The sequence below is a fragment of the Ornithorhynchus anatinus genome, chromosome 4 (assembly GCF_004115215.2).
Source record: "Ornithorhynchus anatinus isolate Pmale09 chromosome 4, mOrnAna1.pri.v4, whole genome shotgun sequence".
Lineage (NCBI taxonomy): Eukaryota > Metazoa > Chordata > Mammalia > Monotremata > Ornithorhynchidae > Ornithorhynchus > Ornithorhynchus anatinus.
The window spans coordinates 94,515,314-94,528,835 of NC_041731.1; the positions used below are offsets into that span (position 1 = coordinate 94,515,314).

Sequence of the window (13,522 nt, forward strand, 5' to 3'; positions counted from 1 at the left end):
CATTATTAATCGGGGGGCAAAAAACAAGTGAACTCAATCACGATAACAGAATGGAGGGGATGGACACCTCATTAACAGAATAAATCAGTCTTCTCCCTCCCCACTGCCCCTGACCACGTGCCCCCTCCCTCCGAGCCCCGCCCCCCGCGCGCACGTGCCCCGCCCCTCCCGGACCACGCGCCCCGCCCACGTGCCCCGCCCCCGACTTCCGGCCCCGCCCCTCTCCCTCCTCAGCCCCGCCCCCGCGCGCCCTTGCCCCGCCCCTCCCCGCCCACGGGACCTTCCTCTCCCTCCCTCGCTCCCCCCCCTCGGCCCCGCCCCCCCCCGCGACCACGCGCACCGCCCCCGCGCTCCTCCCCCGACTTCCGGCCCCGCCCTCCTCCCCCGCCCCGCTCCCCCCTCAGCCCCGCCCCCGCGCGCCCTTGCCCCGCCCTTGCCCGCCCACGTGACCTTCCCCTCCCCCGATCTCGCTCCCCCCCTCGGCCCCGCCCCCCCGCGACCACGCGCCCCGCCCACGCGCTCCTCCCCCCGACTTCCGGCCCCGCCCTTCTCCCCCGCCCCGCTCCCCCCTCAGCCCCGCCCCCGCGCGCACCTGCCCCGCCCCTCCCCGCCCACGTGACCTTCCCCTCCCCCGACCTCGCTCCCCCCCTCGGCCCCGCCCCCCCCCGCGACCACGCGCCCCGCCCCCGCGCTCCTCCCCCGACTTCCGGCCCCGCCCTCCTCCCCCGCCCCTCTCCCCCCTCAGCCCCGCCCCCGCGCGCCCCTGCCCCGCCCTTCCCCGCCCACGTGACCTTCCCCTCCCCCGACCTCGCTCCCCCCCTCGGCCCCGCCCCCCCCGCGACCACGCGCCCCGCCCCCGCGCTCCTCCCCCGACCTCCGGCCCCGCCCTCCTCCCCCGCCCCGCTCCCCCCTCAGCCCCGCCCCCGCGCGCACCTGCCCCGCCCCTCCCCGCCCACGGGACCTTCCCCTCCCCCGACCTCGCTTCCCCCCTCCCCCTCGGCCCCGCCCCTCCCCGCCCCCGCGCCCCCGACTTCCGGCCCCGCCCTCGCTCCCCCCTCGGCCCCGCGCGCCCGCCCCCCGCCGGTGACGCAGCGTTTTTCTGGGCGGCGTTTGTGCCGAGTCAGCGTCCGGCCGGCGTTTCGGGCGTCCGATGGGCCCGGCGAGCGGCGCCGGCGGGGGCCTCCTGCGGCGGGCCGCCGCCCTGCTCCTCCACACCGGCAACCTGCTCAACTGGGGCCGCCTGAGGAACAAGGCCCCCGGATCCCACAGCGACGAGGTCAGTCAGACCCTCCCCCCGCCTTCGGCCTCACGACGTGTCTCTCCGTTGCTCCCTCTCACGCCAGCGCTGCGCTAAGCGCTGGGGCCGGGGCCGGGGGCGAGGATACGGCCGGGCCTTTAAGTGCTCACTGTGGGCTAAGCGCTGGGGGGAGGAACGAGGTCATTAGGGGGTCCCACCTAATACTAATAATGATGGTATTTAAGGGCTCACTATGGGCTAAGCGCTGGGAGAGATAAGAGGTCATTAGGGGGTCCCACTTAATACTAATAATGATGGTATTTGAAGTGCTCATTATGGGCTAAGCGCTGGGGGAGCAACGAGGTCATTAGGGGGTCCCAACCTAATACTAATAATGATGGTATTTAAGGGCTCACTGTGGGCTAAGCGCTGGGGGAGCAACGAGGTCATTAGGGGGTCCCACCTAATGATAATAATGATGGTATTTAAGTGCTCATTATGGGCTAAGCGCTGGGAGAGATAAGAGGTCATTAAGGGGTCCCACTTAATACTAATAATGATGGTATTTTAAGTGCTCATTATGGGCTAAGCGCTGGGGGAGCAACGAGGTCATTAGGGGGTCCCACCTAATACTAATAATTATGGTATTTAAGGGCTCACTGTGGGCTAAGCGCTGGGAGAGATACGAGGTCATTAGGGGGTCCCACCTAATACTAATAATGATGGTATTTAAGGGCTTACTATGGGCTAAGCGCTGGGGGAGAAACAAGGTCATTAGGGGGTCCCACTTAATACTAATAATGGTGGCATTTAAGGGCTCATTATGGGCTAAGCGCTGGGAGAGATACGAGGTCATTAGGGGGTCCCACCTAATGATAATAATGATGGTATTTAAGTGCTCATTATGGGCTAAGCGCTGGGAGAGATAAGAGGTCATTAGGGGGTCCCACTTAATACTAATAATGGTGGCATTTAAGGGCTCATTATGGGCTAAGCGCTGGGAGAGATACGAGGTCATTGGGGGTCCCACTTAATACTGATAATTATGGTATTTAAGGGCTCACTATGGGCTAAGCGCTGGGGGGAGAAACGAGGTCATTAGGGGGGTCCCACTTAATACTAATAATTATGGTATTTAAGTGCTCAGTATGGGCGAAGCGCTGGGGGAGATACGAGGTCATTAGGGGGTCCCACCTAATACTAATAATGGTGGTATGTAAGTGCTCACTATGGGCCAAGCGCTGCTCTGAGCACTGGGGGGGATACAAGGTCATCGGGTGGTCCCCCCTAATAATAGTAATGATGGCACTTGTTAAACACTTCCTATGTGCTAAGCGCTGGGGGAGATACAAGGTCAACGGGTGGTCCCTCCTAATAATAATAATAACGGTATTTAAGTGCTCACTATGTGTCAAGCACTGTTCTAAGCGCTGGGAGCGGGGGGATACAGGGTCATCAGGTGGTCCCACGAAATAATGTTGGTCTTTGTTAAGCGCTTACTATGTGCAGGGCACTGTTCTAAGCGCTGGGGTAGACACAAGGGAATGAGGTTGTCCCACGTGGGGCGCACAGCCTTAATCCCCATTTTACAGATGAGGGAACTGAGGCACAGAGAAGTGACTTGCTCACAGTCACACAGCCGGCGAGCGGCGGAGCCGGGATTCGAACCCATGATCTCTGACTCCAAAGCGCGGGCTCTTTCCACTGAGCTTCTCTGCTTCTCTGCTTCTATTGCTTCTCTGAAATAATGATGGTATTAGTTAAGTGCTTCCTATGGGCCAAGCACTGTGCTAAGCCCTGGGGTAGATACAAGGTCATCGGGTGGGCCCCCGTGGGGCTCACAGTCTTCATCCCCATAGTGATAATAATAAGAATAATAAGAATAATAATGGTATTTAAGGGCTTACTATGGGCCAAGCACTGTTCTAAGCACCGGGGCGGGGGGGGGTATAAGGTCATCAGGTTGACCCCCATGGGGCTCACAGGCTTCATCCCCATAATAATAATAATAATGGTATTTGTTAAGCGCTTACTATGTGCAGAGCACTGTTCTAAGCGCTGGGGGAGATACAGGGTCATCGGGTTGTCCCACGTGAGGCTCACAGTCTTCATCCCCATTTTACAGATGAGGTCACTGAGGCACAATAATGATATATTTAAGGGCTTACTATGGGCCAAGCACTGTTCTAAACACTGGGGGAGATCCAAGGTCATCAGGTGGTCCCCCGGGAAGCTCGCAGGCTTCATCCCCATAATAATAATAATAATTAATAATGATGGCATTTGTTAAGTGCTTCCTATGGGCCAAGCACTGTTCTCAGCGCTGGGGGAGGGGAGATACAAGGTCCTCAGGTTGTCCCCGTGGGGCTCACTGGCTTCATCCCTATAAAAATAATAATAATAATGATGACGATGGATTTGTGAAGCACTTACTAGGGGCCAAGCACTGTTCTAAGCCCTGGGGGAGATCCAAGGTCATTAGGTTGACCCCCATGGGGCTCACAGGCTTCATCCCCATAATAATAATAATAATAATAATGGTGTTTCTTAGGCGCTTACTATGTGCCGAGCACTCTTCTAAGCGCTGGGGGGGGGGATGCAGGGTCCTCAGCTTGTCCCACGTGGGGCTCGCAGCTTTTAAATCCCCATTTTTACAGATGAGAGAACTGGGGCCCAGAGAAGGGAAGTGATTTGCCCAAAGTCACACAGCCGATGATTGGCAGGGCCGGGATTAGAACCCACGACCTCGGACTCCCAAGCCCCTCTTGCTAGGGGCCAAGCGCTGTTCTAAGCGCTGGGGTGGGGGATCCAAGGTCATCAGTTGGTCCCTCATAGGGCTCAAAGGCTTCATCCCCATAATAATAATAATGTGGGTATTTGCTAAGCGCTTACTATGTGCCGAGCACTGTTCTAAGCGCTGGGGTAGATCCAGGGTCATCAGGGTGTCCCACGTGAGGCTCACAGTCTTCATCCCCATTTTGCAGACGAGGTAACCGAGGCCCAGAGAAGTGAAGTGACTTGCCCAGTCACACAGCTGACCAGTGGCAGAGTGGGGATTCGAACCCATGACCTCTGACTCCCAAGCCCGGGCTTTTCCCACCGAGCCACGTAGCCTAGCACTTAGCCCAATGCTTGGCGCATACGACGCGCTTAACAGATAATCAGGAGCCTCTTTTTCTCCCCCCCTTCAAGCAGGAAGGAGGACTCGGTGGATCTAGGAGCCCCCCGCCCCATTCTCCCCCGATGAGACCGTGAGCCCGTCGATGGGCGGGGACCGTCTCTCTCTCTGTTGCCGGATTGTCCGTTCCAAGCGCCTAGTACAGTGCTGTGCACGTAGTAAGCGCTCAATAAATACGATCGGGCGAATGACGGAACATTCGAACCCCGGGCGAGGGCCGTTGGCCCGGAGTGCCAACCCTGAAGACTTACCCCGCCCAGCAGAGTGGAGATCCGAAGCCTCACCGTTGATATTTTGGACTGTGGGATTTTCTTTTTATCGTTGGGGTTGTGATAAGCCCTGCCCTTTGTGGGCGAGGCCTGGTTTTCTTTCCTTTCCAGCGCTGTGCGCTGTAATGAGCGCTTGATAAACATTAGTAGAAAGAGTTCACCCGATCCCGAAGCGCCTAAAAGCGGCTCTGGCAGTTATCCCGTCGTGAAGAAGGAGTCGCGTTGCCCTTCACGGCCGCGGTGCCCGCGTCGGTTAATGATGTTGGTATTTGTTAAGCGCTTACTATGAGCCGAGCACTTGTTCCGAGCGCTGGGGGAGACACGGGGGGATCAGGTCGTCCCACGTGGGGCTCACGGTCTTCATCCCCATTTGACAGATGAGGTCACTGAGGCACCGAGAAGTGAAGTGACTGGCCCACAGTCACACAGCCGACGAGTGGCCGAGCCGGAATTCGGACCCATGACCCCTGACTCCAAAGCCCGGGTTCTTTCCACTGAGCCACGCTAGTTAGGTAGTTAGTAGTTAGTAATAATAATAGTAACGTGGGTATTTGTTAAGCGCTCACTAGGTGCCGAGCACTGTTCTAAGCGCAGGGGGAGATGCAGGGTCATCAGGTCGTCCCACGTGAGGCCTACGGTTAATCTCCGTGTTACAGATGAGGTAACCGAGGCCCAGAGAAGCGAAGTGACTCGCCCACAGTCCCACAGCTGACAAGCGGCAGAGCCGGGAGTCGAACTCATGACCTCTGACTCCGCAGCCCAGGCTCTTTCCCACTGAGCCACGCCGCTTCCCCGTGGCTAAGTTACTAAGTAACTTAGTTACTATAGTAGTTAGTCTGTCCCGGTGTCCTGGTGTATACTCCCTCCCTAGAGAAGCAGCGTGGCTCAGTGGGAAGAGCCCGGGCTTGGGAGTCAGAGGTCACGGGTTCGAATCCCCGCCCTGCCGCTTGTCAGCTGTGTGACCGGGGGCAAGTCACTTCGCTTCTCTGGGCCTCAGCGACCTCCTCCGTAAAATGGGGGGCTAAGATTGTGAGCCTCACGGGGGACAACCTGATGACCCTGGATCTCCCCCAGCGCTTAGAACGGTGCTCTGCACCTAGGAAGCGCTTAACAAATACCAACATCATTATTATTATTATTATTATTATTACATTTCGTCGACTGATGCCACGTGGGGAGCTGAAGCTTTTTTTTTGGTTAGCCGACTATTCCCTAATTCCCTAGTAGCGTCTTAGCCAAAGCAGTTATTGGAAAAACACGTGTTGACAGAAGGGCGTGTGGTTTGGGGTGTTTTTTTTTGTGTGCGCGCCGATCGTGCAGGCGTCTTATAAACTCTAGACGATAATACATCTTACCCGACTCGGACCGGCCGGCTCTCCTTCGTGGCTGTCCTGGTACTCTGAATGTAAAAAGAACGTTATTTATTGAGCGCCGTGTGCATCTTATTCTGGATTTCCTAAGAGCTTACTACAGAGCGATGGCTCTACCACTTAGGTGCCCAGTAAATACCAACGGCGCTACTACGGTGTACAATTAAAATAGGCGTAGGAGAGGACAATAAAAAAATAAAGCATGATCCCAGCCCTCGATGAGGTTACCATCCCATTCATTCATTCATTCAAATAGTATTTATTGAGCGCTTACTATGTGCAGAGCACCCCAAGAATCGAAATGTGAAACCTAGTCCGTGGCTAGCCTACCGTTTCCCGGATTCCTTCCGAGTTCAGGTGTTCGGCGATGGTATTTTCAGCGACTCTAGCAGACTATGGACGGTGTAATTTTAAGGTGTAAGAATGTATTTTTTTAAAAAAAACCCACGGGAAAAGAAAGGATGACCTCTCCAACTCCTTGAGCAGCTTGTCTATGTGTGCTGCTTCCATTTCCTCTCCCTTTCATTCATTCAATAGTATTTATTGAGCGCTTACTATGTGCAGAGTGCTGTACTGAGCGCTTGGAACGGACAACGGGGCAACAGATAGAGACAATCCCTGCCCATTGACGGGCTCACAGTCTAATCGGGGGAGACGGACGGACAAAAACAGTAGCAATAAATAGGATCAAGGGGATGGACATCTCATTAACAAAATAAATAGGGTAATCTGGCTTCCTCTCCCCTTCGCGCCACAGAAAGCGTCCTTTCCGAGATCACCAGTGACCTCCGTCTCGTCGTTTCCAACAGTCTCTTCGCCCTCCTGATCCTCCTCCACCCCTCGGCCGCCTTGGACGCCGTGGACCAACCCTGAAAATATTTTAGAGAGGCGGTGTGGCTCAGTGGAAAGAGCCCGGGCTTTGGAGTCAGGGGTCATGAGTTCGAATCCCAGCTCTGCCACTTGTCAGCTGTGTGACTGCGGGCAAGTCACTTCACTTCTCTGGGCCTCAGCTCATCTGGAAAATGGGGATGAACTGTGAGCCTCACGTGGCACAACCTGATGACCCTGTGTCTACCCCAGCGCTTAGAACAGTGCTCGGCACATAGTAAGCGCTTAACAAATACCAACATTATTATTATTATAGGTCACCACTCGCTCCGTCTTCCACAATCCCATTAAATCACATTAAAATCACATCTCCCCCCAAGAGGCCTTCCCTGACTCAACCCTCATTTCTCCTTCGCCTTCTACATTACCCTTGAACTTGGATTTGTGTCCCCCAAGCTCGTGATATTCACTCCACCCTGGGCACATATCTAGAATTTAAATTAATATATTAATTTATATTAATATATCAATGTATATTTGCATATCATTTATATTTATATATAAATGAAAGCTTCCCACTAGGCCACACTAGTGGCCTATGTATCTATATTAATGTAAATAACCTATTAAAATATAAAATATATTGTGTTGATTAATGTTATATTAATATAAAATGTTAATATCTGCCTCCTCCACTAGATTGTAAGCTCACGATGGGCAAGTAACGTGGGTGCCAACTCTCTAGAGTTAGACTTTCCCAGGTGCTTAGCACAGTGCCCTGTATAAAGTAAGCACGCGATAAATACCGTTAATTGATTCTTCCCACCTATGAGTGAATGACTCGTAACTATTGTGTTCTTGAAGTTGAACGATGCACTGCCGTTTGAATTCCTTTTGATTGTGACGGTAAACCAAGATCCTAGTTCGGCATCAAATCTGGATACTTAGAAAAAATTTATGCCTGGAAAGCTTGAATTTTTTTTTTTTATAATTCCTCGATTCCTTTAGTGGGTAGAGCACGGGCCTGGGAGTCAGAAGGACCTGGGTTCTAATCTCGGCTCCGCCACTTGTCTGCCGTGACCACGGGCAAGTCACTTAACTTCTCTGTTCCTCAGTTCCCTCATCCTTAAAAGGAGGATTAAGACTGCGAGCCCCATGTGGGACAGGGACTGCATTTATCTCGATATGCTTATAATCATAATAATGTTGGTATTTGTTAAGCGCTGACTATGTGCAGAGCACTGTTCTAAGCGCTGGGGGAGATCCAGGGTCGTCAGGTTATCCCACGTGAGGCTCACAGTCTGAATCCCCATTTTACAGATGAGGGAACTGAGGCACAGAGAAGTGAAGTGACTTGCCCACCGTCACACAGCTGACAAGTGGCAGAGCGGGGATTCGAACCCATGACCTCTGACTCCCAAGCCCAGGATCTTTCCACTGCGATATATATATCTTCTCTATATCCACTCCAATGCTTAGTACAGTGCCTGGCACATAGTAAGCATTTAACAAATAACATTATTATTATATTTAATAATAATGTTGGTATTTGTTAAGCGCTTACTATGTGCAGAGCACTGTTCTAAGCGCTGGGGTAGACAGACGGGAATCAGGTTGTCCCACGTGGGGCTCACAGTCTTAATCCCCATTTTACAGATGAGGTCACTGAGGCACAGAGAAGTGAAGTGACTTGCCCACAGTCACCCAGCTGACAAGCGGCAGAGCTGGGATTCGAACTCATGAGCCCTGACTCCAAAGCCCGTGCTCTTTCCACTGTGCCACACTGCTTCTCGTTTATTATTTATGTTTATTATCTGTAGTCATAGTGAGGTCAAGTGCCTTCCTAAATTTTTATATAATTTAGTCAAAGTGAAGTCGAGTGCCTTCCTAAATCTCTATATAATTTGGTGCTAAAAGCTTTAGTTATGACAGACACTTTTTTTTTCTTTTTATGGCATTTAAGTGCTTCCTATGTGCCAAGCACTGTACTAAGTGTTGGGTGTTGGGGTAGATAAAAGTTAATCAGGTTGGACACAGGCCATGTCCCACTTGGGGCTCACAGTGTCAGTTCCCATTTTACAGTTGAGGTAAATGAGGCGCAGAGAATGGAAGTGACTTACCTGAGGTCACACAGCGGACAGGATTAGAACCCAAATCCTCCTGACTCCCAGGCCTGTGCTCTCTTCACGGGGCCATGCCGCTTCCCCCTATGAGAGGGTTTCAGGATTTTTTCCAGGCGAGCTACACGTAAAAGTGGGTAGAACATCCTGGAGAGTTTCTCTTGTTGGAAAATCCAGAATTTTCTCATCTTCCCATTGAAACATAACTTCAAAAGAGTAACGGGATTTATTTGTATTGGTATCGTCTACCAATAAAAGCCCTCTTCAAAGCCCTACTGCGAGCTCACCTCCTCCAGGAGGCCTTCCCAGACTGAGCCCTCCCTTTCCCTCTGCTCCTCCTCCCCTCCCCATCGCCCCGACTCCCTCCCTCTGCTCTCCCCCCTGCCCCTCCTCACAGCCCTTGTGTATATTTGTATATATTTATTGCTCTCTTTATTAATGATGTGCATTTATCTATGGTTCTATTTCTCTATTTTGGCGGTAGTGATGCCTGTCTACTTGTTTCGTTTTGTTGTCTGTCCCCCCCACCTTCTAGACTGTGAGCCCGTCGACGGGCAGGGATTGTGGCCCAATTGTACATCCCAAGCGCTTAGTACAGTGCTCTGCACACAGTAAGCGCTCAGTAAATGCGACTGAATGAATGAGTGACCCAGTAGTGGGCAATCTTAGCATGTCTAGTATTGTAAATACACTCATTTTAATGCAAGGACATTACTTTACAGCTACGAGATTGTATTCAGAAGACGTTGAATGAATGGAGTTCCCAAATCAGCCCAGAGCTACTGCAGGTGAGTAAATAATATGTTTTTGTCTTTAAAAGAGTAGCAAGAGCAGGGTGACCCAAATTCAATTTTGCTGGATTTTTTTTTTTTTTTTTTGGAGGAGTGGGGAGTACGGTAAGGACGGGGGGGGGGGGAACAGATCAACAATACCGTGAAGCGAAATGGCGAAGAGATCATCATTTTTTGTTACAACGGACATCGAAGGAATCCTCAACACATCTCTTTAGGTAGGAAATTGTCAGGACAAGACCGTTTGGCTCAATAGGCTGAGCGAAGGATTCATTCAATAGTATTTATTGAGCGCTTACTACGTGCAGAGTACTGTACTAAGCGCTTGGAATGGACAAATCGGTAACAGAGACAGTCCCTGCCCTTTGACGGGCTTACAGCGTAATCGGGGGGGACGGACAGACGAGACAGACAGAAGGATGAGTAGACCAGCTCGACTTGGCTTGGACTGTGGCCCTCCACCAGCTTCCTGGCTTCTCCTTGCTCTGGTTTCCTTCATAACTTTCTAGAAGAACACAGTTTAACAACGTATCGTGTTTCAACTGTATCAGGCAACATTGTACCTTCCCGAGCGCTTAGGACAGAGCTCTCAGCGCACAGTAAGCGCTCCATAAATGCGCTTGAATGAAAGAACAGGGTTCAGTCTGCCCCTGTAAATTGTAAGCCCCTTGTGGGCTTCCCCAACTCAGTTATATTGTATTTTCTTGGGTGGCGGTGTTGTATTTTGTGCTCTGCACAGGTAAAGCACTCGGTGAGTGCTGTTGAGTGATGGAAATATGCTTGTAAACCAGGTGAAAAGGTCATCAAGGAAAGAGAAGTGTAAAGAGCAAACGGAACAGGAAAGGCAGAGGTGTACTGATAGTCATCAAGCAGTTAAGGCAAACACAGAGGTAAAGAAATCTGAGGTGTGGGAACTGTGTATAAGTATAACTAACTGGTGAAAGATGCTGATCATCATCCAGCCATGGTAAGGCATTCAGTGTATATATATATATATATATATATATATATATGTAAATATATAATAAATTATAATAAATTATATATTGTTTATAAATAAATATAAGCTTATATGCGTATATTTATATATATGTATATATATTTATATATTGTTGGTATTTGTTAAGCACCTACTATGTGCAGAGCACTGTTCTAAGCGCTGGGGAAGATACAGGGTAATCAAGTTGTCCCACGTGAGGCTCACAGTCTTAATCTCCATTTTACAGATGAGGGAACTGAGGCACAGAGAAGTGAAGTGACTCGCCCACAGTCACCCAGCTGACAAGTGGCAAAGCCGGGATTCGAACCCGTGACCTCTGACTCCCAAGCCCGGGCTTGTTCCACTGAGCCACGCTGCTTCTCTCTCTATATATAAATAGCACACGTTACAAAATGCCATGCCCTTGTTGGTAAGGGGGTGATTTTTTTTTTTTTTTTAAATTGTATTTGTGAAGCACTTTAGTATGTGCCGGGCACTGAACTAAGTGCTGAGGGAGATACAGGATAATCAGGTTGGGCCCAGTCCGTGTGTCACATAGGGCTCACAGTCTTAATCCCCATTTTACAGACGAGGGAATTGAGGCACAGGGAATTTAAGCGACTCGCCCTAGGTCGCACAGCAGACAAGTGGCAGTGTCAGGATTAGAACCCAGGCCTTCTGCCTCCCAGGCCTGTGCCCTTTCCCCTAGGCCATGCTGCTACGTATCTGGATTACCTGCATTCTGGTAGCTTAGTGGTTGGAATACCCTATTTATATGATGTCTTTTTCTTTCGACCCCGAGAATGACATTTACTTTATATATGACTTATTGTTTGAGGCTTATCTGGGGGAGCGGTGTGGCCTAGTGGGAAGAGCACAGGCCTGGGAATCAGAGAACCTGAGTTCTAATCCCGGTTCGGCCTCTTTTCATTCATTCATTCATTCAATAGTATTTACTGAGCGCTTACTATGTGCAGAGCACTGGACTAAGGGCTTGGAATGGAGAAATCGGTAACAGATAGAGACGGTCCCTGCCCTTTGACGGGCTTACGGTCTAATCGGGGGAGACGGACAGACAAGAGCAATGGCCATAAATAGAATCGAGGGGGTGACCGTGGGCAAGTCCCTTAATTTCTCTGTGCGTCATCTGTAAAATGGGGATTAAATCCATCCCCCTTCAGTTTAGACTGTGAACCCCAGGTGGGACGGGATCTGCGTCCAACCTGATTATCTCATATCTACCTGGAGGCATTGCCTGGCACAGAGCAAGTACTTAAATAGCATAGAAAAAAGATTACATACAGGACAAGAGGCCGTCCCTGTTTAATCCCCCTTTTCCCCTTCTCCCTCTCAATCGGTCCGTCAATCAGTCATTTATCGAGCGCTTAATGTGTGCCGAACGCTATTCTGTGCGGAAGAGTGCAGTGTAACAGAGTTGGTAGACAGGTTACCTGCCCACAGGGAGCTCACAGTCTAGAGGGGAAGACATTGATATAAATAAATTACAGATATGTACATAAGTGGTGTGGGGCTGAGGATGAATGGGGAGAATTAGGGGTGCAAATCCCTATTTATTTTGTTTAATGAGCTATACATCACCCTGATCTATTTATTTGCCATTGTTTTTATGAGATGTTCTTCCCCTTGACTCTATTGCCATTGTTCTCGTCTGTCCGTCTCCCCCGATTAGACCGTAAGCCCGTCAGACGGCAGGGACTGTCTCTATCTGTTGTCGATTTGTACATTCCAAGCGCTTAGTACAGTGCTCTGCACATAGTAAGCGCTCAATAAATACTTTTGAATGAATAAATGAATGAAATCCCCGGGCAGGGGTGATGCGGAAGGGAGTGGGAGAAGAGGAAAGGAGGAATTAGTCAGGGAAGACCTCTTGGAGGAGGTGGGCCTTCAATAAGGCTTTGATGGGAAAGTGTCCCTTCTCCGTCGCGTATTCACTTGGCTCTCTTTACCCTACCTTCAACCCCACAGCACTTAAGTACATATCTGAATTTATAATAATAATAATGATGGCATTTGTTAAGCGCTTACAATGTCCAAATCACTGTTTAATGTTTGTCTCCCCTTCTAGTTCGTCAATTCTGTGCGGGCAGGGAACGTGACTGCCAACTTGGTACTCTTCCAAGCACTTAGTGCAGTTCTCTGCACACAGTAAGCGCTCAGTACATACCATGAATTTATCATGAGGGAATGTGGTTAAATTGGCTATTTTCTAATATATGTCACTGTCATAGGAGGTTTCAGTCGTAGGTAGTGATCCTACTTCATAAAATGACCTTTTAAATTGTGACAGTTATGTATCTAATTTCAACAACTGTCCCTATCCAGCATAGTAATGGTTTAATTCATTTTGAAGAATTTAAAACGTTGAATTTTTTGGTCTGCATATTTTCATTTTCTCTGAAAATAATGTGTTTCTTGGGGCAACTTTCAGTTTGGCACTTGTAGGTCAAGTGGGGTTTGTATTGTTCTGCCTGTAAAGTAACTGGTATCTGTGAAGAAGAATTAAATCGAACTCTTTGGAAACATTCACTTATATCTTTAAACATCGTCTTTTCATTATAGGAGTTGCCAGATGCCTTGGAATGTACCGTTTCTCAGGCAGTAGAAAAAATAAATCCCGACGAGAGAGAAGAGATGAAAGTTACCGGTAAAGTGATCTGTATACTGTCCCATGATATTGTGTATATGCGCGTGTAGAAAATCTAATCGTATTTGTGTGTGAAATTAAGTGC

The 13,522-nt window shown here is 50.3% G+C and overlaps 1 protein-coding gene across 2 annotated transcripts in view; it reads left to right on the top strand.

Moving 5' to 3' along the window:
* The first annotated feature begins 1,118 nt into the window (after positions 1-1,118).
* GCLM (glutamate-cysteine ligase modifier subunit) overlaps positions 1,119-13,522 on the top strand; it is a 28,438-nt gene continuing 16,034 nt past the window's right edge. The window contains exons 1-4 of one of the 2 annotated variants that reach the window (XM_029063020.2): positions 1,119-1,276; positions 9,725-9,790; positions 10,585-10,683; positions 13,353-13,437. In XM_029063020.2, the coding sequence (XP_028918853.1) occupies positions 1,151-1,276; positions 9,725-9,790; positions 10,585-10,683; positions 13,353-13,437 (376 nt within the window). In that variant the 5' untranslated portion in view covers positions 1,119-1,150. The remainder of the gene's footprint in view (positions 1,277-9,724; positions 9,791-10,584; positions 10,684-13,352; positions 13,438-13,522) is intronic. The other variant, XM_029063021.2, reaches the window with a different exon arrangement.